Source organism: Lactuca saligna, chromosome 5, assembly GCF_052625555.1.
Source record: "Lactuca saligna cultivar CGN05327 chromosome 5, ASM5262555v1, whole genome shotgun sequence".
NCBI classification, from domain to species: domain Eukaryota; kingdom Viridiplantae; phylum Streptophyta; class Magnoliopsida; order Asterales; family Asteraceae; genus Lactuca; species Lactuca saligna.
The window spans coordinates 6,837,712-6,861,276 of record NC_136421.1 but is presented as its reverse complement, the minus strand read 5'-3'; the positions used below and the strand labels follow the sequence as shown (position 1 = coordinate 6,861,276).

The 23,565-nt window shown below is 33.7% G+C and overlaps 3 protein-coding genes across 3 annotated transcripts; 2 read left to right on the top strand and 1 right to left on the bottom strand.

Moving 5' to 3' along the window:
* The first annotated feature begins 2,349 nt into the window (after positions 1-2,349).
* Positions 2,350-4,420, top strand: LOC144997225 (transcription factor ILR3-like). The gene is made up of 5 exons (XM_078957080.1): positions 2,350-2,670; positions 3,289-3,351; positions 3,483-3,566; positions 3,641-3,803; positions 3,914-4,420. Exons 1-5 carry the CDS (start codon positions 2,525-2,527, stop codon positions 4,193-4,195), a joined length of 738 nt encoding a protein of 245 aa, XP_078813206.1. The 5' UTR covers positions 2,350-2,524; the 3' UTR covers positions 4,196-4,420.
* Positions 4,421-5,405: 985 nt separating this feature from the next.
* Positions 5,406-15,612, bottom strand: G18F (autophagy 18 F-like protein). The gene is given in 12 exon segments (XM_078993374.1): positions 5,406-5,648; positions 5,729-5,976; positions 6,126-6,302; positions 6,367-7,076; positions 7,079-7,118; positions 7,188-7,424; positions 7,493-7,915; positions 8,007-8,453; positions 8,632-8,720; positions 8,967-9,057; positions 10,372-10,557; positions 15,487-15,612. Coding segments are annotated over 11 exon segments (2,772 nt in total). The 3' UTR covers positions 5,406-5,648; positions 5,729-5,730.
* LOC144997229 (uncharacterized) lies at positions 15,281-21,599 on the top strand. The gene is made up of 20 exons (XM_078957084.1): positions 15,281-15,776; positions 15,881-15,969; positions 16,197-16,306; positions 16,410-16,464; positions 16,602-16,684; positions 16,849-16,915; positions 17,016-17,078; positions 17,176-17,328; positions 17,451-17,544; positions 17,771-17,850; positions 17,928-18,003; positions 18,111-18,154; positions 18,261-18,328; positions 18,441-18,526; positions 18,608-18,768; positions 18,858-20,124; positions 20,202-20,641; positions 20,776-20,932; positions 21,008-21,300; positions 21,389-21,599. The coding sequence occupies exons 1-20, from the start codon at positions 15,665-15,667 to the stop codon at positions 21,464-21,466; spliced, it is 3,576 nt and encodes a 1,191-aa protein (XP_078813210.1). The 5' UTR covers positions 15,281-15,664; the 3' UTR covers positions 21,467-21,599.
* Positions 21,600-23,565: the final 1,966 nt, after the last annotated feature.

The window sequence follows — 23,565 nt, the reverse complement described above, 5'->3', positions numbered from 1 at the left end:
GCCAAGTTAGGACAAAACAGTCGCGATACAAAGCACCATCACATCGTGGGACTTCCCTGGCTACGTCATGGTTTCTAGCAAAATGCTCTTTTCTTCATTAAGAGCTTAATCCTTACATATGAAAGCCCAAAACTTCATATTTGGTTCTTTTCATTGACCTAATGGATAAAGTTTCCAACTTTATCCATTAAGACCTCACCATAAAGCAAGATCTTAAAACCTACTAGTGACTAAAACTTGTGCATGGTTCAAAGAGAACCATGACCTAACATCTTTTCCACCAAGTTAAGCCCAAAATGGTCACCAAGCAAGTTTAAGGTTTTGGAGTTTCTCAAAACTCCAAGAACATCCCTTCAAAGGACCTCAACCACACGAAAGGAGAAACAAGAATGATAAAAGTGGAAACTTTATACCTTCCAAAGCTCCACAAGATGCAAAAGATGCAAGATATGAAGTAGATACAACATTTCAACCAACAAGCACACCACCTTCTTATCCCAAGATACAATCCAAGGAAAGTATACCAAAGCTCCTCTAGTTTATACCTTCCAAAGCTCCTCTAGTTTATATGAGATGACTTAAACGTCATTTGACCTCTTTTCCAACACTCTCAACTTCCACACTTTGATGATTAATTTTTTTATTTATCTTTATGTAATTTTAGATGTTTAGTATACCAAAACGAAAGTATCACAAATAAAAATACAAATGTATTTTTATTTATCCATCTTGACGATGTATAAGATTCTAAATTTGTGTCCATAATTTAAAAAAAAAAAAAAAAAAAAACATATTTTTGGAAAATGGGTATGTTCCATATCACAACATTTTGTAGTTGTGAGATGTTACTACTGAATAACAAATCCAATGCAGTTACATTTTATTCTAAACAGTTAAAACTCTATTATAAATATAAAATATGTTTAATTAGTAAATTGTGTTATGATTGTATCATCAAATGAATAGTTTTGAACACATAACATAAAATACTACTTATTTCACAATATACATAGTGAAAATGAAATATTTTTTGCAAAAATTGTACTTTACGAAATGATGATATTAATAAAATGTACTTTATGAAAGTTTTTGTAGTGGATACTAATTATAATAAATTTCACAAAAATAATAATAATAATAATAATAATAATAATAATAATAATAATGCAAATCCCATTGACAAATGATATATTTTGTATTGTAGCATTGACATCATCCAATTTGCTCTTATTAGTGATTATCCGGGTATAGTATTTAACCATAAATATTAAATTTAAAACTAAAAATATACCCACCTTCCATATTATCTTGCTCAATAAAAATCAATTTACTTAGTCATGTGATGTCCTGTGCGTGTTTGAATTCTACACGCCTTACATTCTCTTCTTTCTTTAATGAACAACTGAAATCAACCACATCGTCAGTTGCCCATTTATTATAGTTATATTTATCTACATTTCTAGTTATTTTTATCTACATTTCTATAAACATTTCTATCACCATCCCATTAAGTTTACAATCATTAGATTTGTTATCATACATATTTATATTTATATTTTATAAAATTATCCCAATAAACTATTCACGTGATCCGTCACTAGTAACAATTCCCTTTAACTAGTATACTGCGAGAATACAACTATACAACTATATGATTGTTATCTTTTAAAACAATAATCCAAAAACCAGATCAAATTGTTAGACACATTCTTTTTATGTTAATTAAAACATAAAAAAAAGTTAAAATCTAATAATATTTTTGGAATTGTTGAAAAAATCGTTAATTTTATTTAAGAAATCGTTACAGGGAATCGCCGAAAAAAAGAGTTTTTCTATATTGAAGAGTGAAAAATAAAGGAAAAAAAAAACGGTTTTATATCTTTTTTTTTTTGGAAAATCGCAGGTGGATCAGCAAATTCGCAGATGGACTATTCCATCTGCGAATGTACAAGTACCTAAAGCACAACTTTAGACACTTGTACCTTCGCAGATGGAAGGGCAAATTCGTAGATAACTCATTTCCATTTGCGATTTAGGTGGTTATTTTCGCCAAAAAAAAAAAAAAAAGGGTAAATTTGCAAAATAATTAGTAAAAATGGTTATTTTTTCAATTTTCTCTTATTTTAATAACAAAGGAGAAGAAGATGCATTGTGCAATTTCTTGAATAAAGCATGTGAAAATTCCAGAACAGCTAAAGAGGCATTGACTTGTTCCTTGTTCGTAGCCGTATATGGGCCTAAGCTGCCAATAGTATATCCATATTGCATGTGCCCAGCCCAATTAAGCCCAAAAATACAATGACGTGTGCTACCGAGATCGGTGGCGCGTGACGTTAAACTCAATTGAGCGAATAAGTGAATTCAAATAAAGAACACTCCACCAAACACCGAGTAATACACCGGCTCCCCCAATCTACTCACCGGAGAATAACGAACGTCGGCGAGATACTGAGATCCTTCTCAGCTTTTTCTACTTCACAGTGCATTCCCGCCGGGTATTCCTTGGCTGTGTATTGTTTCTTCGATGGTTTCTCCGGAGAACACTAATTGGATCTACGATTACGGGTTGATCGATGATATCTCGGTTCCCGTAGGTAATTTCCTTACGCCGGTATGTGGATCCAGCTGGCCTGTGCAGACCGCTTTGACTGGTTCATCATCCATCCCTAGGTAACGTGTGTGTTACTTATTCCATTTACTAAGTACAACAATTGACCTGATTTGCCCACACTACATCGACATCGAATTGATTGATTGATCGTTTCACTTGGGGTTTTTCATTTAGAGGTGTAACATTTAAAGAAAAAAGGTTTTTTTTGGTGGTGTTATAGGTTATTAGTTATAATTTACGGTGATTGTTGCTTCCATCGGTGATACCCTAACTAGATTGCGATGTAGTTGAGGAGATAAAATTGATTTCTTTTTCAATAGCTTTGATCAAATGTGTAAGATTGCAAGGTTAAGGTTATAAGAAATCATTTTTTCTGTAGATTCTGCAAATTGATTATGCAATTTTTTTTTTTTATTTTGGTTTGTAAAGTAAACGACGTTCCTAATCTAGTTTTATGAAGAATTTCTTGATCAACCACATTTCTTCTAATAACTCATTGTGTACTGGTCGTAATCTTCAAGATGTAAGATGCATTCTTTTTTTATACTTTCTGAGTTTCAATTGCTTCTTACTAATTCCAGAATTGGGATGCAATCGTTTTTCTTACATACGCATCCATTTATATTGCTTCATCTTGTCTTTGGTTACTCACCTCTTCACTTTAATCCTTGTTTTAGTGTCGAACTTGATAGCTTACCTGCAGATACAGATGGCATTAAAGAAAGTGGTTCAAAAAAGCGGTATGTACTATTGAGTACTCTTTACTCTTAAACTTACGTGAATACATACAATGGATTTTTTTTTTTTTTTATTATTATTTGTAAATGATGAGAAAAGAGTAACAATCTTTTATTCTGTATCTACACAACAGGGGTAGGAATGAACAATGCAGTGGTACTGGTACAACCTCCAAAGCTTGCCGAGAGAAGTTGAGAAGGGATAAGCTAAATGACAAGTATACCCTTTATCCTCTCACTCCTATGTTCTCTCTCATATGTTAAAATTGTAAGCAGTAACATGTGTTAACAGGTTTGTTGAATTGGCTTCAATTCTTGAGCCTGGGAGGAACCCTAAAACTGATAAGTCTGCTATTTTGGTTGATGCTGTGCGAATGGTGACTCAATTAAGAAGCGAAGCACAGAAGCTAAAAGACTCGAATTCAGATCTCCAGGAGAAAATTAAAGAGCTTAAGGTACTGATCCCATCCAATCCAGTTGTGCCATGTGTCTTTCCATTTTATAGTATTATTCAAGTTGCTAATAATGTATTTTTATATGACATATTATTGACATTATTATGTAGTCTGAAAAGAACGAACTACGTGATGAAAAGCAGAGACTAAAGGCTGAAAAAGAGAAGCTTGAAGAACAAGTGAATATGATCAACAGCCAACCGAGGTTTATGGGTGTGCCACCTGGCATCCCTGCTGGATACCCTCCTCAAGTTCAATCAGCGTCATTAGCATCAATGGGTAGTAAACTGGTTCCTGTTATGAGTTACCCAGGAATGGCCATGTGGCAGTTCTTGCCACCTGCTGCGGTCGATACCTCACAGGATCATGAGCTCCACCCGCCAGTTGCGTAATTTGGGTTAAGAAAGTAGAGAGAGGAGAAGAGATGCAGATGCTCTTTATTGAATCAAGAGCTTGTGATTACTTTGTTAGGATTCTGTGTAATTTTTATAGGTGTCGACTATACCTTCTAAGTTGTTATGCCTGTGGTATCTTTACCAAAGTAAAAATCCACTGTTTACTCGATGTTTTGTTACTTTTGTAACTCTACTGAAAGCATAAATCTTGATTCTACCAAAGTTCTGATTGTTGGATCATTTTCAATGGTGTCGTGTTTGGTATTTGATGGAATGAAATCATAAATAATCTAACGGATTATGTCACTAAGGCATGTGTGTTGTCTAATGTGTACAATAAAAAGGATAGTTTTTCATCCCAAAACGTCCCTTTTTAGAATTTCACTTAAACAGAAACTTTATTACATAGGCATTAAACTATAGTCAAATAAAGACATATCCCTAGATAGATTACAAAAAGTATATTTATCATTTATCATTTTTGTTTACAAATATAGAAAAGTAAATACTATGAGATCTTAGAATAGGATAATAATAAAAGTTTACTATTTTTATAAGATATCTAAAATAGTTGTGAAATTTTTATAAACTTTGGTGATATTGAAGTTTGGATATTAAAATAGTCTAAAAGTGAGATTATGTGTGGGGATGCTTAACACCCTAGTTTTGGTTTGGGATATGAAAAGATGCGGAATTGATTAAAGTAGGTTAGCCAAATGAGGTATGGAAGGTGTTTATAGTCTTAATTTAATACGGTAGGTGTATAACGTTATTAAGGCATGTCATGTAGTATGTTGTTTTGATAGTTGGAAATATGTTATATATTGTTTTGGTATTGTTGGAATGACTAAAAGTAGTGGTTGGCATGCTGACCTGCTCATTTAAAATGCGACTAGGAGTGGAAATACGTTAATATTTGCTATTTTCACTTCCTAAAGTAGTAAAATGAGCCAAAACACGGTTTTGGTGATTCCAAATACATGTTTGTTAAAATCAGGGTATATGTTAGGGTTTGGAAGAATTACGGGTATATGTTAGGGTTTGGAAGAATCACGGGTAATGACAATTAATTTGCATTTTGAAATTTACCGTTGGTAATGAAAGTGGGCAGTTCATATATATATCACCAAATTCTACCTTGAGAGCAAAAAAGGGTTTCTTAAGGGGGCATTACCATTAGATGCTAAATAATAAAAAAACAAAGAAGTAAGAAAACAAATTAGCATTAGAATTGAGAAGAAGCCAAAATCAAAGAGTTGCAAATGATATGATGCTACTATCCAAGACATCATTATTCATGATTATTCAAAGTGTTATTTACACAAGTCATCAGAACGACAAACTTTTGATACAATCGCCACAACTCCACAAATATAAGAAGTAAACTCAACCCCTCCACATGCCTCCTTTTTTTACAATAGAAACAATCATACAAAGATCTTGTCCCCACCTACACAACACAACCCCAAATATTACCACATACCACAACACAAAACGGTCAATATGTAATAGTAACTGGTCAAAGTTTACCTTTAATCGACCTCCTTGTCACCTTCATCTTGCAAACGGTTCTCCAGTTTCTGACTTATGATGTTGTTACTATTTACAAGCTCAGATTGTGATTGGGTCCCACTCACACTTATCGAGCAATCTCTATTATTTACAGTCTCTAGTTGAGTGTCAGATATCAGACAACTGTCACTATTTACAACACTTTTTGGCATTTGACTAGCATCCACCCCTATTTTCTTCATCACCATTATTATCAGCATATGGCATCAAGTACATAGGATCACCACCATTCGAAACAGAGATTTGAGGGTGACCCCACCACTGATGTAATCTAAACTCAGAACTCTGTATAACAAAAAAAAAAATAATAAAATAAGTTTTCCTTTCCAAATGATCAATATAAGCAATGTACTTAAAAAAATAACCGTGTTGTTTGAACTATAGGTCCTCGGAAGTGATCGACAGCTGGCACCAAATGTCTTGGTCTTGCTTCAACAGTGTGTGTTATAATCTTCTCTATCTCAAATTCACCTTTTGAATTATTTTCCTCTTCCATTATGACATCATCCATTTTTAAAGATTGAAAATATATCTACCCCAAAAATCAACAAAATCAGATGGTGGTTTCCAAAGAAAGTCAAAGTGTATATATGTACTCGTGCTCTTGCCCATAATAGGATCTTTGATTGGTGCATCTGTAACTCAACTTCGGATATATACACATGATTCTTTTCATCAAGGCTAAAATTTTCTTTTTTGACCTTACACATACCTTCGAAATAATCACTATTTTCGTTTTCGATTCTTTTCGGAAATACCCTCCTGCTATCTGTATGCCCATTTTCACCATATATGTCAAACTTCTCTTCTCTCTCCCGTCTGTTATGTTTATGATAAATGTTCCGTTTCTGAATTGGTTCTACCATCAATCTCGAATCATGATCAGAACAATATTCATAAGCATTGTCCAATCCAGACATTACTGTTATTGGAACAGAATCCACCTCAGATGATAAACACAGTGCATACTGTATCACACAACCCGAAGAAGAAAAAACCAACATGTAGTACTTTTCCATTATATAACCTAAATCCGAACCTGTATTGTTACTGTTACCCTTGCATTTATAAAAAGTAGAAGCAATAACCCCAGAATATGAATTATTCACCCTCCCAGATTCAGCTACAGCAGCCCCTGTCACCACATTTTTCCAACCACCGTTTCCATTCCTTATTCTGCTAACAGCAGAAAGAGCCTGTGGTCCTGAATTAGGTGATAATCCAGATTCTGAAGACTTGTTTGTTGCATCATATTTCAAGCATTCTTGGGATATAGCAAATAGATGGCTAGTGCCTCTTGATGAATTATCCAGTTGCTATCAACACTAAAACTTATGTCCTGTATAACCTGTTAAAGGAAGTCACTCTAGAGAGTTGAAAATCAAGAAAATGATATTTAGGAATGTAAGAATATTACAGCATTTGTAAAGCCACGTTGGAGTTTGTAAAGATGTATGTAAGATGCACTAGTTTCAGATCCAGATGAGTTACTTGAAATCCATGGCATGATATGAAAAACATTAAAGTTATGACCATGAACAGAAGCAGTTACCAAAAGGGTACCACTAGGGTCAACAGATAGTGATGTTATAGGACTGTCATGTGCCTTAAACTGAGCAATTACTGATTTGCTAAAAACATCTCTCGCAATCACCTGACAAAAAAAAGACAAAGTTAAACAAAAACAAATTAATCCCAAAAGCTTTAAGAGAAAGAAATTACCATTCCAACATTTTCTGCATCAGGTAAATATCCATTAGATGCTACACGATCTTTACGAGCGTTTAGTTGTTGAGAAATATTGCCATCTGGCAAGAAATCAGAGTAATAACTAGAAATGTTCTTATAACCAATATCACAAAGAGTAACAATTTCAACAGCAAGTTGTTTGCTTGATAGTTTTGCATAGTGGGCAACAATGCTCCCATTTAAACCAGGAGCAGAAATTTTTTTGGAGTGTGTGAGATGCTGTGGGTTGACACGTGTATTTGGTAATGCAACAATACTACCACTATAAGCAATCCATTTAGGGCCAACAGCAACAGGCCCCAATCCTATCTTTTCAAATCTTGAAGGGGTTGTTTCTATTTGATTTGTGATAATTGTGTACTCCCTTTGTAATGTTGCAACATCAAAACAATGCACCTGTTATGCATGTAAATATGACTTTAATGTTCGTTCTTGAGTCTTGATTAAAAAAAAGTGAAGGGTGATAATGAATGAGAGAGAAACAAACCTGTGCTGATTGTAAAACAACAACAATACGTGAACCGCATCTTACTGAGTAAACAACCGATCTAAACTTCAATTCTTTTATGTAAGATTGAGATTTTAATGAATAGAACCATACCACAGTAGGTACAGAGCCAACATTTACTTGATCATGACCATTGTTTATGTTACCATTACCCGGAAGATTTCCACCCGTAGAGAAGGACTCATCTGAACAAATTACCAGAAGAGGGCGGTTGTTTGCATATTCAACTTAGGAATGCTTTGAGACAATTGGTTTTAGCAGTAATTGCATAGAAAAAACAGCACCATCATAGTGTCAGACTATGTTACGCACATTGTTGGCATCTTCAACATCCCACACTTGAAAACCAAATTGATACCCTAGCAAGAGCACTTTGTGTGAGATATCTCCCTCACATTCAAGTTTGTCAAACTCGACCCATGGCACCTTTGTGTATAAAACATGGAAAACAGGGGTCATTTAGCACGATTAGAGACCAAACCAGTCAATAACATGTCAGAAAAATGCTAAATGATCTACTGACCACAGAGCAAGAACATATATGATGTTCGATCATTTAATACTCTAACACTAATACAAGTTCGAGATAAACAAACAAACTCACCTGATCAGGAACTACATCATTATCACGGTCGACAATGGTAGATGCAGCTGAAGCAGTAGAACGAACAGTGGATGCAACGGTGGATCTTCCTCGTCATCAAAACTCACATGAACCCAACAAAATCCTCAAAAACTAATCATAGCCTCAAGTCCGTTCCCTTGTAAAAGCACATAAAATAGCCTTATTCCCGAATCAGATCACGGGTGTCTCGACAATCAATCGCTACACAACAGAAATATCCAAATTTACTTGCACGACACTCCTTAAACTCTTTCCCCAAACAAAAAATCGATTCTCAGTACTTTTAACACCTTAACCTGATCAAGACATAAAACCAACAAATTCGAATCCCTCAGCAAAAAATAACAAGGGATTTGTTCTAGTTGACGTATTCACGATACAAAGAATTTCATAGACTAACAGAAACTAAAATAAATGAACAATTTATACAATCAAATTCAAATTTTTTGGGTTTTGTAGGGTAAAAACAATGAAAATCAAAGACGTGTACACGTATATACACCTAAATATATGTATGTAAATGGATAACGATACGAAGAAGATGGAGGAATCGTATAGTAGTTGAGAAAGCGATAACAAATTGAATTGAAGAAATTTATGGAAGAACGAAAAGACTCTTGATTTACGGAATTGAATCGAAGAGACCGCCCCCCACACGTATTGTTAGTTTTCAAGCATTATTTTTCACTATTGATGTCAACCACTAAGGGTTAAACTATGTCGGCGGGATTTTACATTTGCAGCCCTTCTCTTATTGATTTATCCCATTATCACCGCTATTTTCGTTCTTTGTTTCATTTCGAGTTAAATGCAAACGAAACTAAAGGGTTGTTTGTTTTTTGTCTGTATATATGCATGACCTCTTTTGTCTGCGTCGTGCAAGCATAAGGGCTTGTAGTGTGTTTGTTTTTCAAAAGTTCACATACATAGAAACTTCTACGTTAGGTCTTCATGGCACAGACATGGTATTGAGTCTTCTTATGTTTGCACGCTTTATTAAACCTAAAAAACACACGCACCTTTCTCTCCACAAATCGGCGCAAGAAGTTAGTGTAGTGTTGCAAGAGTGACGTAATGTTTACGTGACAAAAAACTATATATGATATGGATAACATCACTCCCTAACCTTCTAAATCCCTTTTATCTATTTATTAACTTTATGTGTGCAATCCATTAGGTTTAAATGATGTTCATAGTGATGTGAGTGTCTTATGTCATTGGCATATATTTTAACAACCTTTAGCTCAAGTAATACGATAACATTTTGTATCATCCATGCCTATCATAACTACAATTTACCTTTTTAACTATGTGTTAAATCACATTAATATTTTAAGAAAAACAACCAGATTGATTAAAATCAAATAAATACAAAATTACGTAAATGGTCCTTGTGGATTACCTCTTTGTTGTTTTTTATACGAATGATCCTTATGGTTTCTAAAAATTACATGAATGGTTCCTATGGCTTCTAAAACGTACATGAATGGTATCTGAGCTTTCTAGAATGACTGAAACACCCTTTTCCATTTTGTTATTATTATCTCTTTAATTAATTCTTAAAGACAAAAAAATATGGGCCCATTATAATTTTAATTTATATTTATAAAAGAAAAAACTAACCATTAATTACCCTCACCTCATCGCCCACTCTGGTACATCCAAAAAACGGAAGAAATCAAGACACAGATGTTCCTTTTAACATCAGAAAACCACTACCTTTGGGAAATTCATATATGTCGTTGCCATTGACAACAGCATCTTCCACTGCCGAAATTGCTTCCAAGAGCCTGTAGACGATTGATCGATGCAAAAGTCAACATCTCCTCCAACATCACCAATATAATCTATAATCTTCATTGCAACTAGATTTGCAAGAGAAGCAACTGAATTTTCACATGAAGGCTGAAGAAGGCATTGATCTTGGTTATTACACTACATCTTCACCTTCATACATCGAATCTCACCCTCTATCATTTTCCCATCCTAGTTTCCTTTCAATTTGTTTAAGGTTTTATATGTTGGTTTTGAAATCGGACTCGTGGGATCAAAGGCAAGAAACGAGTTTAAGGTTCTTTGGGTTGGTTTCATATTAGTCACACAATACCCATACAACTAGCAATAAGCTCCATTGTTCAATAGAGTGTAACTTTGTTCATACTTGTTTGACCGTTGTAAATATGTTCTTGATGGAGGTGTTGATGAAGGTGTGTATTACGTTTTTCTCGTATTAAGTTTCCATCAGTTTTTATGAATTTTGTCAATGAATTATTTCTTCAAAATATGAATTTAACATATTTATTATATAAATATGATCAATTATGAAATGATTGTCTTTTTAGGACAAACTTATCAGTTTTCTATTTTATAATTTTGACATAAGTTTTAAAAATTATTATGAGTTTAGTCCATATTCTTTAAAAAAAATTATCCCAAATTTTTTCACGATTTGTTTTTATATGTTTTTTCTTAAATTTAGGTTTTTTTTTAATAACTTTCTTTTACATATATGTCTTAGTATAACTTGTTTTTGTATATGAGGATTTGCATGTCAACATTATTACTTGACTTGTTTTGACTAATATTAATTTGTTACGTATTTAGCCGAATATATCTAATTCTCCATTTTATCACATCTATGAAATGGTATAAGTAATAGTATTAAAAAGTATAAACAAATGTTTGGTAAAAAATATTTAAAAAAATACAATAACTATTCCCCCTAATTTGTGAAGTTGAAGCCGTCAAGCCACATATTTTGTGTGGTTCTAAGTTTCAGGTTCGGTTCCATGCGTGTTCCAGCCTAATTATTACGTGTTGGGTCCGCATAAGATTTCCAACTAGTTATACTTTCCTCCTTTGCAAACCCAAATTTTCTAAAGATTTTCACTTTTGGTTATTATAGAAAGATTCCAAATAATTTTCTGAAACTCGTGTATTACATAGGTTGATTTAAAAAAAATTAAAAATTAAATTAAAGTATAAACAGAAAATATTTTATATACAACTTTAAAATAAGAAAAGAAAAAACGTATTTATTGCCTATCATATATATGATATTTAATACTTTACATATATAAATATATAACTTTAACTTTAAAACTGAAAAAAAACAAAAATTGACAAGTGAATAATATTCATTTCAAAAATACCACAAAATGACGAGTGTTAAAACTCATTAGAGATTGACATGTGGCAGAAAAAAACATTCATTTATCAAGAAGGATCTAAATCACGATAATCTTTTCGAAAAAAAAACTTTTTTAATATTGTTCAAACATGTGTCATAGTTCTATTGGCCAGTCATATATTTGATTAGGTCATCCGTTATACTCATCACTAACCATTATAGTGGTGGGTGTCACATCATCACAACTAGCTACCACTAAAAGGTTGTGATACTCACCACTATATCCCTCTTATTTTTTTATTATTAAAATAAAAAATATAGTATATTTTTTAATTAATTAAATTGTAGAGAGAGATGGAAAAAGGTGGAGAGAGATAGAAAGGAATAGAGAGAGAATGGAGCTGATTGGGTGTGGTGATCCGTGCTCCTCATCACATATGACCACGAAAGTATTCCACCACTAGCCACCACTAATACTATGAGATGGTGTTCACATTTATGGTTAGTGGCCACATAGAAAGTCTCGTGATAACTATACCAGAAGACCTTATGGAAGTAAACACTCATGAACGACAATCACAATAGCCATGGACTAAATCCTTGGACTAGCAAAATACCACACATGTTCAATTGCCATTCGATAAGGTGATAAAACGGACGGCTTGAAGATGTAGACAATGGGATCAAATCAAATGGGTTGCTTACGTTACGGGTCAAGTCAAAGATGGATTATCCCGCACATATTTTTTTGTTTGTTTTGAAAGATTTTTTAATATATAATCCCTTGAAATTTATATATGTTTCAAAATTAAGCTGTATTACAATAAAAAATCAGATTTTAGTAAAACTAAAGATGTTGTAAGCAGTATTAAAAATAACTTATTGATCTTTTTTTAGAAATGGAATTTTCCTAATGAGAGTTTCTAGATCAGCTTTCGCGCACCAATTAATCGTCGTTGTAAACATGAAATTATTGATTTTTGAAAAATCAGTAAGTCAAAACAATATTTGACAATGTGAAAATAGCTTTTAAAATAAGTTTTCATTATCCTTTTAAAAATGAGATTTTAATAAATTATGATTTGCAACTTTTTCAAATTAAATGACATCTACAATTGTTATGTTTTTTCAACAATTTTTATTTATTTATTTATTTGTTATGAATTTAACTTATCGATCCTCATCTATCTAAAATTTTCAAAAACATCATCTAAACATATTATACTTTAATATGAAATATTTCAAATTAACGTCATCATTTGAAATTAGTATACAAATATTTCATAAATGAAATCTATGATAGAAATAATTAAATAGTTAAATAAATAGAAAATATTTAAAACTATAATATAATTAAGAGGTAAAAATAAAATATGATAAAAAATAAAATGTGTTAGATGTCTAAAGCTATATAGTATATTGACCAATAGATATTGAATAGTCAACATAAATAAATAAATAAATAAATAAATAAAATCCATTTCAATGGTATTAAATGAAAATAAGTGATTACTCAATAATAATAATCTCTAAAATAAAGACATTGAAGATAGTTTTATTAATTTTTCCCCACCACATAAGCTAATCCCAACCTTTTGCCTAAAAGTCACTTGGGTGCTATTCCATTTAATAGATTGTTGAATAGTGAAGATTGATTGATTGTGTCGATTTTGTTGTTGGAAGTGACGATACCAAATAATGCGTGCCGAAATTATAAATCTTATAAGATTACCTCTTGTAGTATAGTTATAGGATAATTGTGATCACCTTTTATGTTTTGACCTCATCATGTTGTTATGCAAGTCCTCCAAGCCAAATGTTTACAATTAATGTTGCACAACATTTTAGGAATCCATGTTTGGATGCATGTGTCGTGTACACGATTTGTATGTTACTCCTAGTCGATTTAAACAATCATTATGCTATATACATATGAATAATACCACGACAAAGTAGATATAGGCTTTCATGTGAAGTTTTTTCGGACGTCTTCAAGTACTCATCATAAGCATTATGAACTGTCTCGTAGGCTAGTCGACGTGTTATAGATGTTCACTCATGTAACCTAGTAAAAGACTTTTTGTCTCTACCATCTTATGATACTCTAAAATATGAAAATTGTATTTTCATAGCATCAATAATTCATATGAATAGTTCTTTTCGCATGCATCCGAAAACAGTGGCGAATCTAGAACTAAAAATCACATACATCCGAAAACACTGAAATAAATAGTTTTTTTTAGCAAAAATAGATAGATCTTTTAGCCAAAATAAGATAGATCCTTCATATTTTATATATATATATATATATATATATATATATATATATATATATATATATATATATATATTTGTTGTAATTAAAAAAAAGGTAGGTCCTAAGACCTACCTTAGCTACACTTAGCTACGCCCCTGTCCGAAAACCTGTTTTTGAACATTTGATCACAATGTACGGAATTCTCAGCAAAGTACTATTTAATGAGGATATATTGTGTAGCTTCACAAATTTATGTCTATATGATTTCTCGATCATAGTGCTCTGATTGAACTTGAATTATCATAAAAAAGGAGTGTAGCTTCAACCATTGTTGAAAAAACAATAACATTATATTCAAACATACTAATCTGACGACTTAACATCTGATCAACTTGATGATAATAAATCCGCTTTACAAGTATAAAGTATATGTTTAAAAGATAACGTTTTGTACATAAAGTGCGAAACTTGAGAATGTTTAAAATGTATTTATTATTGTTTTTCTAAATTGAAAAATAATCGTTGGCTTCCGACGGTCAACAAACAATTCTCGGGACAACTGTACCTAGTCGGGGTGTTTTTTTGTGTAATACCGCGAGTATGGGGCGGTGTTACCACTCCGTACCAGAGGGGCACATCAACCTTCCCACAACACACATCACACCACACATATATTCTCTTTTTTTAAGAAACAAAACCAATGGTTTGTAGGATGTAAATTGGTTCGGAACCGGAAGAACCGAAATTCGGTTGATGAGTAAACGGGGAACCGAAAACACGACCGAATACCACTAACTGATTATGGTTCGGTTCTATTAGGAAATGTGCTATCTAAAAAGATGTTTTGTACCGAAACTGAAAATAATGGATTGGAGGAACCGAGCCGAATACCACCAATCAGTTCCAACCATTTCTGATTTCGATTGAGGTCAATAAAAAGAATACTAAATTCCATACAACTTATATACTTAAAAATGTACATTGTTATAATAACAATATACCAACACATTTTGTATACAATAACAACATAATCGCACTAACTATTTATAAAAAACAACATATTTGTATTTTTATAATGACTTCAGCAAATACGTAACCTGAAGCTTATTTTTTTTTTTAAATACATCCTTATTGTGGTTAAACAAATGACAATAAAAGTATGCGAACGTTTCTTTCTAGTAATTTTCTAATAAAAAACCTAATTCTGCTTCAGCTACATAAAAAGTTTAGAAATTGAAAGGAAACAAAAACAATTGCAGGTGGTCCGCTAGACAAAAAGGGAAGTTTTTATACATAAAACGACGCTTTTTGGCGATCTCTTACTTTTAATGCAAAGTTTCCATCCATGAGAAAACCGAAGACATCGACATATCATCGCCTGACAACGGCCCCGAGAGGAGAACCCATAACAAAACGGCCATTATCTCCAACCGCCTCACTCCTTTACCCTCACTGCATCACCGTCGCCGTCAATCCCTCCGATCACCACAATCGTCAGCACCGCCACGTCATTGCTTTTGCCTTCATCTATCACCGCATTTGATCTGGCTTTCACGCTTGAATTTTTCGTCATTGCCGGCGGTTGTTGATTGGAAGGGTTGTTTTGGAAAGTCGGCTGAGGAATTATGGAATCGATAATGGCTAGGGCGCTGGAGTCCACTCTCAAATACTGGCTAAAATCTTTCTCCAGAGATCAGTTCAAGTTACAAGGACGCACAGTGCAGCTCTCTAATATAGGTGCGCATTTACCTTTACTTTGATTATGACACAAATGTGTTGAAATCGAAGAACTCGACGCAATTTGAATGTTGAATTGGAATTCAAATTTTGAACTTCGATAGATATAAGTGGTGATGCTTTGCACGCAAGTCTTGGATTGCCGCCTGCAATAACCGTAAGCATGGCGAAATCAGGGAAGTTGGAGATTGTGGTATGTAATTAACTTCTCGATGCAATATCAGTCACTTAATTATCATATGATTTTATTTTTTTGGGAAGAATTGCATTCAATAGTAAGTTCAGCGTCTGCTAGCTGAAGTTAATCTGTAGACACACAAATGGAGACGTTAAGTATTTTAAAGCACAGATAATTTTGTGTGTATATGCTGCTATACGTACATGTATTCTTAATATGATCGGATGTATGTATTTTTGAAGCTTCCGTATTTGAGTAATGTGCAACTGGAGCCCATTGTTGTAATGATTGATAAGCTTGATGCTGTGTTGGAGGAAAATGATGATTTGGATGCACGTAGGAGCACAAGCAGGTGATCGATCATTAGTCATTAATCATTAGTTTAAAATCTTGTGTTTAAGTTTAACATAAAATAATCGTGTTGGAGCACTATTTTGTTTGTTTGTTTCTGAAAGTGCACAGGCGTCTTCTAGTTCATCAAAAGGTGGTAGCTATGGATTTGCTGAGAAGGTTAGGTAGTTTTACAATTTACATGGTGCAATTGTGATTATACAGTGTGTCCTGAATATTTATCTATGTATTGAATTACAGATTTTTATTCTTATTTCTTAAATCTTAAGCTAGCTGGATTTTGTTTTTATTATTAGATCGCTGATGGAATGACATTACAAATACGAACCATCAATCTATTACTTGATACTCATGGTAGTGGTGGTGGAGAGGCAAGTTGGTAAGTTTATGATCTCAGATACATGCTTACTAAAAAGATAACAACAGTCATGCATAATATTTTTTATACATGTAATTCATTTTAATTAGTTAATTGGAATTTATATGAGTGCCAAAGCCCAAAGGGGATTTAGACTACTTAATTATGTATTCTTGCTAAGCCAGGGTACCACCAATGGCATCTATTACAATCCGCAATCTTGTGTTGTACACCACTAACGAGAACTGGCAGGTCTCTTCTAAAACTAGCTATATATTTATCTAATTTACACATTTTCTACTTATTTCAAATTACAACAAATGATTATTTATTTGGCAACAACATGTGACAGGTTGTGAACCTTAAGGCAGCAAGGGACTTCTCAAATGACAAGAGCTTCATCTATGTGTTCAAAGTAATCTTACCTGTCAAAATCTAACTATTTTGTTAGTACTGATCATTTCATATGATACTTAGTGTGTGTGTGTGTGTGTGTGTTGTGGAATGAACAGAAGCTTGAATGGGAGTATCTATGTATGGATCTGCTGCCTCATCCTGATATGTTTGCAGATCCTTCTCAAAACAAGAAACATGATAAGGGTGGTGCAAAGCGGGTGTTCTTTGGTGGTGAGCGGTTTATCGATGGAATATCTGGAGAGGCTTATGTAATCATAACACTTGATTGTCTGCAAACTCAGCTTCACTACCTAAATTAACTCACTCATCAGTTTAAACATTTCCTTAACTCTATCCAACTTTCATGTGTTTTGTTTTTAATTCTAATCAGATTACAATACAAAGAACGGAGCATAATCGTCCATTAGGTATGGAACTTCAGGTGCATATTACAGAAGCCGTCTGCCCAGTGTTAAGTGAGCCAGGTTAGTATGGGCTTCTTCCTTTTATTATTTAACTTAATGCATTAAGCACTTAATCTGGACAACTATTACTATACATGGTTGTTTCTTTAGAATGGTCATTTAGTCTCATTTAGACAATATGTTCAGTCTATAAAAGAAACAAACTTTATGTATACAATACTTTATCTAGAGAGACATCATTACCCATGCATGACTTAATGACTTCACTCTGATAAAATAATAACAGGACTTCGAGCTGTTCTTCGTTTCTTCGCGGGAGTATATGTTTGTCTTAACAGAGGAGATGTGACTCCAAATGCTCAAAAGGTTAGTAAAAAGTTACTATAGAAACTAACTGCGTAAATTTTATAAAAAGTAAAAACCAACTTTTTTTTTTTTTGCAGCAATCGATAGAAGCTGCTGGGCGTATAATAGTCTCCTTTATGGTGGATCATATATTTCTTGGCATCAAAGATGCTGGTTTGTGACTTTTTATATTCGTCTAAAACCCATCTTTCTTCTTTTTGTTTTCCTATTTTAGACAATAAAAAAATGGTACTCACTGAAAAATCTCACTGTACTTCTAGGGTTCCAGCTAGAACTTCTGATGCAGTCACTTCACTTTTCTCGGGTAGATTTCCATGCCACACTCCTAAATAGCTATATGTTTATGTTTTTCCCTGTACAATGTAATTAGTATTTATGCATGACGACAGTAATTATATTTGATTTTGTAGGCAACTGTATCTGATGGAGCAATTGCCAAATGCTTAACTCGGCTCACGCTTGGTGGACTAATTTTAAGGTATACTCTCTTAACATAAAACCTTCACATCCAAAATTTATATCTGCATCTGTCATTGTGTTTACTATTGATAGTTACTAAACTTAAACAAAATTTATATGATTGAATTCAGGGATACGTTCTCTCGTCCACCATGCCCACTAGTGCAACCATCCATGCAAGATGCTGCAGATGAACCTCTACACATTCCAGATTTTGGTATGGATTTATTTTGTGACTGATGTGTTTCTCATTAATGTGAAAATTAACATTTTGCAATTTCTTTTTTTTTTTCACTAGGAAAAAATTTCTGTCCTCCAATATATCCGCTAGGCGATCAGCAACCACCAACGCAGGATGACCGTGTCCCACTCATGTCCCTCCATTGTCTTAAATTCATGCCCTTCCTTCCCCCACCAGAGATTTCTTCACACACTGTAATCGAATGCAAGCCTCTTACGGTATTATATCATTTATCATCAGATTTTACATAAACCAAAAAAGATTATCCAATTTTACTCATAATGCAACCATTCTTCAATCTTCCCAGATTCATCTTCAAGAAGAGTCGTGTGTAAGAATATCATCTTTCCTAGCTGATGGAGGTGTGGTTAACCCCGGTGATATATCTCCAGATATCTCCATCAACTCCATTCAATTCAATATCAAAAAATTAGAAATCACTGTTCCACTGGAGCCCAGGAAACCAGACCATCCCACATATTTCCATCACCATTCGAGCTCCTTCAATGGAGCAAGGCTTCAAATCCACAACTTACATTTCTCTGAAACACCTTTTCTAAAACTTGGCCTGCTCAATCTTGACATGGATGCTGCATGCTTCTGTTTGTGGGAAGGCCAACCGATTGATGCCAGCCAGAAAAAATGGTCAATCGGAGCTTCTCTGATTTGCCTCTCTCTAGAAACATGTAGCAATCCCTTTGGACCTAATCCTTCTAGGATACGCTCTTCAGAGTTAGAGTTATGGAGGTGTATAGAGATGAGAAGTGTTTGCATTCAGGTGGCTATGGTAACAGCAGATGGAACTCCGTTAACACACGTTCCTCCACGTGGAGGTGTTGTCAGAGTAGGAATCGCCTGCGAACAATATCTATCCAACACCTCCATCGAGCAACTGTTTTTTGTTTTGGATCTGTACGACTATATCGATGACGTCAGCGTTAGGATGGCAATGGCGGGAATAAGTAAACCAACGAAGATTGTTAGATCCGAAAGTTTGGATCATGAAAGTTTAAGCGAAAAGGTCCCTGCTGATACTTCAATCAGTGTATCGGTTAAGAATCTGAAACTGACGTTTCTAGAATCTTCCTCCGTAGACATTCAGGGTACCCCTCTAGTTCAACTTGTCGGAGATGACCTGTTGATGAAAGTCGCTCATCGAACCTTGGGTGCTGCGATGGCAATTTCGTCAAATCTGCAGTGGGAGAAAGTGCAGGTGGAGTGTGCAGAGACAGATACAAGTTTGAGTGAGATGCGAGGTGTGTTTTGGGTGCAAAACAAGAGGAATTCGAACGGCGTTCCGATTCCGTTTATGAATATAAGCGTGGTTCATGTGATTCCATACAATCCAGAAGATACAAAGTGTAGAAGCTTCCGTGTAATGGCTTGTATTGCGGGTGTACGTCTTGCAGGTGGAATGAATTACAACGAAGCTTTACTCCACCGTTTCGGGATTCTAGGGCCAGATGGAGGCCCGGGGGATGATCTCTCGAGAAGTTTACATCATATATCTTCGGGACCTTTGTCAAAACTATTCAGACCATCGTCTCCGTTTGCCGATGACGTAGAGACTCGGTGTAAGCAGCTAGGGTTTCACTTTTCACAGTAGTCATTTATTTTCAATCGTTAATCGTCTTTGTTTCTTTTGTTTTAGATGAAGGCGTAGGGAGTATTAGTAGTAGCAGCAGTAGTAGTTACCTGCAGTTGGATGAAGTGAATATATCGATAGAATTGAAGGACTGGATATTTGCGTTGGAAGGCGCGGAAAGGCTGAAGTTGGAAGTGGAGGATTCCTGCAGCAGAGAAAAGAGATCCTGGCATACGTTTTTTGAGAGTTTTGTAGTGAAAGCAAATGGAAGCAAAAACCAGAAAGTAAAAAATTCGATTCAAGGAGAAGCACATAAATATCCTGTTCAAGACGTCAAGGTTGGTATTGAAGGGTTGAAGACTTTGAAACCTGAGTCACCGACAAAAGGAAGCGCAGATCAGAGACACAGTGGAGTCGATATTAAAATTGACGTGGTGCCTTGTGAAGACAAGGCTGGGAATATTACTTGGGCAGTGGAAACTTTGAAATTTTCTGCAAAACAACCGGTGGGTTTTTATACTTTATACTATTCAAGTTGTTGGTATTATTTTATAAAATTATAGGATAGGGGAAGTAGTATTTAATTTAGGGACCAATTATTATTATTATTATTATTATTATTATTATTGTGGTGGTGCAGATTGAGGTGGTTGTAAGAAAAGAGGAGCTGCAACATGTAGCTCAAATGTGCAAGCTGGAAATTGATTCAATGGGGCGAATAGCGGCTGGAATTTTACGATTGCTTAAGCTTGATGGACCCGTAGGTCAGGCAACACTGGATCAACTAAGTCGCCTTGGTAAATGAGTCTGAGATTTATTTATTTTTTTGGAAATCGAGGAGGTATTTGCATATCATATTGAAAATTTTGCAGGGAGTGATGGTTTTGAGGAGATATTCTCTCCGCGAAAGGTGAAGACTGATACTACTACTGAAGCTCCTAGTGGTAGCATGAACAGGAGTCCATCTTTCCTTGCACCTGTAGATGATAAGGAAAGTTGTTCTTGCTTGGATCCGACTTTAGCTTCACTTGAGGCAGAATTGTTGGAGTCACAGTCCAATTGTGCTGAATTGAGATCATCAGAATCTTCTTCCAACCCTCACTTACAACAGCTTGCTCGGAAACTAGAGACTATGCACAGTTTATTGGCCAGGTTGCGGGATCAGGTATATTTATTTTTCCTAAGTCCCAGTTAATTTATAGCTTGTTTTTACTTTTTATATATTTATTACATTTGCAAATTGCAAATTGCAGGTTCAAGTGATTAAGGAAAGGGAAAGATGTACATTCGAGATGATTAATTATAGAGGCCTAGAAGACGTCCTTTTGTAATTACCCGTGTTTTCTCACTTATTATTTTGTATGTATGTTATTGTTAGCCAATTTTGATAGGTAATTATTTTGTAAAGCTTCCCTTAAATGTACTTTTTCGATTAGAATGGCACGCAAACATCATATTGGGTTAGGGTTCATTCCATAATTAAGATTAAGATAAGATAATAACTCTTGATCATAATTCTCTCTTTTTAATTAATGATTCAGATTGATAGTAATTAACTTTTACCATTTACGCCAAGGCTTTCACAATATCACATCATGCCAATAACAACCATGTAGACATATTTTTCAGGTTATTGGTACAACCCAATATAATTATAACAAAAATTCAAAGTGAACTCGTCACGTTATTGGTTAATTTCATAACATCACCTAGAAATCACAATTCGAACAAATTATAATCTTACTTACCCAAGTAGAGCTTATAATGATTATAATTTGCAAAAATAACAAAATATCTATGTCAAAAGGGTATGAATTGAGTGTGAATCGGCTTTAGAAGACGATGAGAGTCTTTTTAGAACGAATTGATCCCTAAATTTATTTTTTTTGGCTTTATAGGGGCACAATATGAGTTTTTTTTGTCTAAAGGGTCATTAAACCGGCTATTACAGATTGACATTGACTAAAAGAGCAGATCATATCCTAGTTTAGGGGTTCATAAAGTCCGAAAAAAACTTTATACACTCAACGGGTAAACCCTGAAAAGTTCGTAAGGCATTTGTATCATTTTCCCTAATAAGATAATATACAAAATGTTTTCTCTATATGTCAAAACATTTTTTTCCTAATTAGTTAGTAATCCTTAACAATATATTAATACATTTATTTTGGTTTAAGGCCATACAATATATTACATATTGCTCTATTCAGTTTGTTGAACCGCATCCAGGAACACCACAACTTAGGTGTGGTGTGGGTGCGGTAGTTGAGTATGATGCATTTCTCGTGTTCTTTCTCCTCTCTTGATTAAGCAACGATTTATAGATGTATTTTTTTTTTCTTTTTCAGTTTTAGTGATATTTAATTAAATTATATATATAATAAAAATTATAAAAAAATATATTAAAATTTATGGTTATTAATTCTCTATAAAAAAAAGTATAATATTGGTATAAAATATATTTAATAAAAAATAAAAAATGAAGTGAGTGAAATGTGACAATTTCCGATTTTGAAGAATGAGATGAGAGTGATGAGAAAATAAGATGACTCTTAGATGGTAGACAAAATGTGAAAGAGAACTGATTCGTATACAATAGTTTTTTCTAATACACAACAATTTATGCATTACAAGGTTGTACAATACAACATTTTAAAACACTAATTGTTGTGTATAGAGAAAAATTATTATATACAAATTATCTCCCAACGTAAAAGGCGAAAAGATTATATATCCTCAGACCTAAAATAACCGTTTTCATCAATAAATAGTTAAGCTAGTTAGATATTTTGACATTGAAATGACGAACTTATTAGATTATTAGAGACCAATCCATGTTTGTCAAAAGTTTTAAATTAGTTATGAAACGAAAGAAATTTCTAATTTAACATTGAATCTTAGTTTTCGTATAAATTTGGAATTTGGTGCAACATTATGTTGCTACTCAATATATACTACTTGTATGATGATACTCTATATAATATTTGTTATTTGATATTTATTTATGTTATATATTATATTTAATTTATATGTTTCAATTTTATTTAGAATTATTAGTACTTATTCAAATAATTAAAGATTGAATTTGTATATAAATAAAACACAGTGTTATATAATGTTGGTAAACTAATATAACACACAGAAATGGAATGATACAGAGGGAAAGTGAAGGGTATCGAAGGAAAATCGTGTTCCTAAGTTTCATTAATGGAAGGAAAGTGAGGGGAGGGGAATGATTTTGGAGTCAAATTTTCCTTCCAAATTTTCCTCCCAAATTGGGCGGATTTGGGAAGAAAGTGAGGGGAAGGAAAATTTTATGTTTTATTTTCTTTTTCCTCCCAACTCGGGAACACAAAAACTTAAAATTTTCCTTCCATTTCCTTTCGTTTCCATCGAACTCGGGAATACGGAATAATGAATATTTTCCTTC

Coding starts and splice junctions, on each gene's coding strand:
- LOC144997225 (XM_078957080.1), top strand. CDS start 2,525: ATGGTTTCTCCGGAGAACACTAATTGGATCTACGATTACGGGTTGATC. Junction 3,352..3,482: donor GAAAGTGGTTCAAAAAAGCG/GTATGTACTATT, acceptor TCTACACAACAG/GGGTAGGAATGAACAATGCA. Junction 3,804..3,913: donor AGAAAATTAAAGAGCTTAAG/GTACTGATCCCA, acceptor ATTATTATGTAG/TCTGAAAAGAACGAACTACG.
- LOC144997229 (XM_078957084.1), top strand. CDS start 15,665: ATGGAATCGATAATGGCTAGGGCGCTGGAGTCCACTCTCAAATACTGG. Junction 17,329..17,450: donor GAATATCTGGAGAGGCTTAT/GTAATCATAACA, acceptor AATTCTAATCAG/ATTACAATACAAAGAACGGA. Junction 20,642..20,775: donor AATTTTCTGCAAAACAACCG/GTGGGTTTTTAT, acceptor GTGGTGGTGCAG/ATTGAGGTGGTTGTAAGAAA.